Source organism: Cebus imitator, unplaced genomic scaffold (genome assembly GCF_001604975.1).
Source record: "Cebus imitator isolate Cc_AM_T3 unplaced genomic scaffold, Cebus_imitator-1.0 Scaffold237, whole genome shotgun sequence".
NCBI classification, from domain to species: Eukaryota; Metazoa; Chordata; class Mammalia; order Primates; family Cebidae; genus Cebus; species Cebus imitator.
The window spans coordinates 3,579,598-3,584,442 of NW_016107552.1; the positions used below are offsets into that span (position 1 = coordinate 3,579,598).

The window sequence follows — 4,845 nt, forward strand, 5'->3', positions numbered from 1 at the left end:
AGGAAAAAAAAAAAAAAAAAAAGAAGAAGAAGAAGAAGAAGAAACCAGGCAGGGGTAGACAGGGACTATTCACTTAGGAAACAAGGAGGCAGTTTCATTGCTTTTTCCAAGCACATGGGGTGAAGATATTCTGGCCCCACGCCATTCCCCTACCCTCCTCTGCACCTGCTCTGTTCCCTCTTAACCTGTATTTTGAAGAACCTTTTGTATTCACTACACAAAGATCATGCCTCTATTAAAATAGACAACTAGCAGGGCATGGTGGCTTATGCCTGTAATCCCAACACTTTGGGAGGCCAAGGCAAGAAGATTTGAGCCCAGGAGTTCGAGACCAGCCTGGGCAACATAGCAAGACCTCCTCTCAAGAATAAGAATAAATTGGCCAGGCACGTCGGTGGGCACCTGAAGTCCCAGCTACTTGAGAGGCTGAGGCAGGAGGATCACCTGATCCTGGAAGTTTGAGGCTGCAGTGAGCCATGATTGTTCAGCTGCACTCCCGCCTGAGTGACAGAGTTAGATCCTGTCTCCAAAACGGAAAAATAATAAAGTAAAATAGATACCACACTGGAAAGTCTGATTCTTCTTGTTGGTCTGCATTCCTGATCTGACTTCAAAGCAGCGGGGACAGGTGGGGATCGGTGTCAATATCCCCTAGGCCACCTGCCCTGCCAACCTGTGGTCAGCTCCAGGGTGCGAAGCTCGAAGGGGATGCCGTTCTTTTTGGTGAAGATGTAGACTGCACGGCAGGGCTGGGCCAGCAGGTAGGTGAGGGCTGGGCAGGAACTGCTGGGTCACTGAGCCTGCGGAGCTGCTTGGCACCGGGAGCCCGAGCCCGGCCATGCCCTCCTCACTCAGCGGTTGGCTCCAGAGAACTTTGTGCCAATCAGTGGTGCGTCCGCTCTCTCACCTCCCCTTCCTGGGAATCTAGGCTGCGGGTATCTTTCCCACTAAAAGGGAAGAGAAGAAAGGAGGTGCAGCAGCCTCCTTGCCCAGTGTCAGGGCCCAGTGCCCAGGATGGAGGCCAGAGAGGAAGGGTGGCTGGCTGCCCGCAAGGCTGCCAGCCCCACACCTCATGGAGGAATGAGCTGTCCCTCCCCAGCCGCTGGAGTCATATTTATTACACTCCAGCAATCCTTCCCCCAGATGGCTGAGGCCCTGCGAGGCCTAACCAGAGGTTTCTAACAGTGCCTAGCATTGCACAGAACTTCCTATCCACTATTCAACGGCAACTCTAGGGCTTCTGAGGCCTGTGGCGATGACACTCACATTTCCCGAGGGAGCCTCCCAAGGTAGGAAAACCCTAAATCCAAGATAGAGAGAAAGACCGTTGGCAAGAGGATGGTTACTGGAAACTTGACAATAGCCTTGCTGCCCTGGTCCCCATGGTTCCCACCTGCCCCTTTTGTTGAGATAAGAGTCTCTGTTGCTCAGGCTGGAGTCAGTGACATGATCATAGCTCATTGCAGCCTCGACCTCCAGGGCTCAAGTGATCAAGTGATCCTCCCACCTCAGCCTCCCAAGTAGCCGGGACCACAGGCGTCACATCTGGTTACTTTTTATTTTTATTTTTAATTTTTTTTCTTTGTAGAGACAGGGTGTCACTATGTTTCCCAGGCTGGTCTCCAACTCCTGGGCTCAAGTGATCTTCCTGCCTCAGACTCCTAAAGTGCTGAGATTACAGGCATGAGCCACCACAGCCAATCCCATGGTGCCCACTGAAAGAAGGCCCATCCCCCGCAGAAGTGTCTTCCTGGCCTAGTGCAGCAGCTCTCTCCAGACTGAGAGGGGCCACATTCTCCTGCCCCTTCAGTTGCCTGCCCCTTTTCACAAGTCACCTTTGGCCGGGATTACTGCAATATCAAATCTCCCTGCTTCCTCCCTGGCTGCCTTCCAGTCCAACCCCCAGCAGCAGCCAGAATGTTATTCGAAAACACCATCAGAGCACTCCATTCCTGCTAACAGTTTACAGCCAGGCACCTAGGCATGGCATTTAGGCTCCTGAATGACTGGGTTTTGACCAGGAGAGCTGCTGTTTGGATTTTCTCCTCCCGACCAGTTCCTCAGGAGCGACACAAGACTCATGACTAACAGTAAGGGTCATGTCCTGGGAGGCCAACGCAGCCAACTGCTGGGTCACCATGCTTACAGCCACCGAATGTGGAATGCTGCTGGGCCTTGTGCTGTCAGATACTTACTTTCTCCAAGAATTAGAAGGCTACAGGAAATGTTTTGTTTTGTTTTGGGTTTCTTTGTGTGTTTTTAGAGACAAAGTCTTGTTCTGTTGCCCAGGCTGGAGTGCTGTGGGTCAATGAGAGCTCACTGCAGCCTTGAACTCCAGGCTCAAGCAATCCTCCCGCCTCAGCCTCCCAAGTAGTTAGAACTACAGTTATGCACCACCACACCTGGCTAATTAAAAAAAAGAATTCTTTTGGGCTGCGTGCAGTGGCTTGCACCTGTAATCCCAGCACTTTGGGAGGTAGAGGTAGGAGCATCCATTGAGCACAGGAGTGCAGGACTAGCCTGGGCAACATGGCAAGACCCCGTCTGTACAAAAAACAATTAACTGGGCGTGCTGTGGTGCGCACGTTGTCCCAGCTTCTTAGGAGGCTGAGGAGGGACTATCGCTTGAGCCTGGGATGTCGAGGATGCAGTGAGCCACGGTTGTGCCACTGTGCTGCAGCCTTGGCAACAAAGTGAGACCATGTCTCTGAAAAAAAATTTTTGTTGGATCCAGGCAGTGGCTCACAGCGCTTTCGGAGGCAAAGGCACGCAGATCACTTGAGGTCCAGAGTTTAAAACCAGCCTGGCCAACACAGTGAAACCCCGTCTCTACTAAAAATACAAAAATTAGCCAGGTGTGATGGCACATGCCTGTAATGCCAGCTGCTTGGGAGGCTGAGGCAGGAGAATCACTTGAACCCGGGAGACAGAGGTTGCAGTAAGCCATGGTCGTGCCACTGCAGTCCAGCCTTGGCAACAGAGAAAGACTGTCTCAAAAAAAAGTTTTTTTGAACTCCTGGACTCAAGCAATCCCACCACCTGGACCTCCCAAAGTGCTGGGATTATGAGCATGTGCCACCGCACTTAGCCACGTTGGTTAATTTCACTACTGGCAAACATCAGGGAGAAGCTGATCCACAGGGCCTGGGAAGGGGGATTGTCTTTTGGATAGAGATCAAGACCAGGGTTGGGACAAAGGAAAGTCAAATAAATCACACATTTGAGTTAGAAGCAGAGGCTCAGGCTGAGACCAGGTTTATTATCCAAACTTAAAATGAAATGCAGTGATTAAAGGACACAAGGTCTCAGTGTGCATCATTCTCATGTGGCTTTCAGGCAGCTCTGGAAGACAGGGTAAGGATGGTGGCCTGGGAAGCTGAGGCGCTCTGACACTTCGGCAAGTCTTAAGCAAGCCATTCCTGCTCTCTGGGCCTGGGTCCCATGGGCCATTAGAAATTAAAGTGATGGCCAGGTGTGGTGGCTCATGTCTGTAATCCCAGCTCTTTGGGAGGCCGAGGCGGATGGATCACGAGATCAGGAGCTCAAGACTAGCCTGACCAACATGGTAAAACCCTGTCTCTACTAAAACTACAAAAATTGGCTGGACACAGTGGTGGGCGCCTGTAATCCCAGCTGCTGGGGAGGCTGAAGCAGGAGAATAGCTTGAACCCGAGAGGTGGAGGTTGCAGTGAGCCAAGATGGCACCATTGCACTCCAGTGATGGGCAACAGAGCAAGACTCTGTCTCAAAAAAGAAAGAAAGAAGGAAGGAAGGAAGGAAGGAGAGAAAGAAAGAGACAGAAAGAGAGAGAGAGAGAAAGAAAGAAAGTAAGAAAGTGAAAGTGCTTTGTGAACTGCTGAGGGCAGTGCAGGGGTGAGGTTTCCCAGCTCACTAGATAATGGCCAGTATCCTGGGCATCAGCTTCTGCTTTGTGGTGGGGTCTGCAGGTGGGCAGTCCTTGGCCTTCAGAATGATCTCATGGGCCTCCCGGAAGAGGTCCTCCCCCACTGCTGCCTCCACACGATTCCGCCATGCGGCTAGCTTGGGTCGGCCTTCAAAGACTTGGCAGCCAGCACCTACGGGCTGTGGGGAAAAGGGGACAGAATGGGGATGGATGGTTGTAAGGGCAAAGATGGGCAGCATCTGATTTGGGGACCACAGAAGCTCCAGAAGGGGTTTGCACACACACACATAAGCACAGTCCCGTAGCCAGGTGGGGCAGGCATAAGCAGGACTTCAGCAACTAGCCAGGAACCCCTGCCTAGTGGGCCCACCTGCCCCCAGCACTCACATGCATCAGCTCCGTGATGGCTACCAGGTCAGCTAAGGAGATGTGAGGCCCTGCGAGGAAGGCCTTGTTCTGGAGGAACTCGTCCTCAAGCAACTGCAGGTTCACATCCAACTCCGCCAGGGTGGCTGCCAGGGTTTGCGGAGACACTGGCTCACCCAGGAAAACAGGGAACATCACCTGGGGATGGGGCAGGCGAAGTGGGGAGTTAGTGGAGTAGGGAGTTAGTTCTGGTTTGCATTTCCCTAAGGATTAGTGATGCTGAGCATCTTTTCTTGTACTTGTGGCCCAAAATGATAATATTCTGAATATATTGTGTTAAGTAAAATATATCGATTTCTTTTTACTTGTTTTGTTTTGTTTTGTTTTTGTTTTTGTTTTTGTTTTTTTGAGACGGAGTTGCGCTCTTGTTACCCAGGCTGGAGTGCAATGGCGCGATCTCGGCTCACCGCAACCTCTGCCTCCCGGGTTCAGGCAATTCTCCTGCCTCAGCCTCCTGAGTAGCTGGGATTACAGGCACGCGCCACCATGCCCAGCTAATTTTTTGTATTTTTAGT

General features: G+C 51.7%; 1 protein-coding gene and 1 pseudogene across 4 annotated transcripts in view; both read right to left on the bottom strand.

Annotated features, from left to right (window-relative positions):
• LOC108282266 overlaps positions 1-791 on the bottom strand; it is a 16,459-nt pseudogene extending 15,668 nt beyond the window's left edge. Inside the window, exon 1 of the transcript XR_005195390.1 lies at positions 645-791. The product of XR_005195390.1 is annotated as a glutathione S-transferase theta-2-like (transcript). The remainder of the gene's footprint in view (positions 1-644) is intronic.
• Positions 792-3,768: 2,977 nt separating this feature from the next.
• The window catches only part of LOC108282244 (glutathione S-transferase theta-1), a 9,183-nt gene continuing 8,106 nt past the window's right edge, over positions 3,769-4,845 (bottom strand). Inside the window, exons 4-5 of one of the 3 annotated variants that reach the window (XM_037727701.1) lie at positions 4,292-4,468; positions 3,769-4,083 (exon numbers count right to left, since the gene is read on the bottom strand). In XM_037727701.1, coding sequence (XP_037583629.1) covers positions 3,892-4,083; positions 4,292-4,468 — 369 coding nt within the window. In that variant the 3' untranslated portion in view covers positions 3,769-3,891. The remainder of the gene's footprint in view (positions 4,084-4,291; positions 4,469-4,845) is intronic. The other 2 variants (XM_017498110.2, XM_017498109.2) reach the window with 2 other exon arrangements.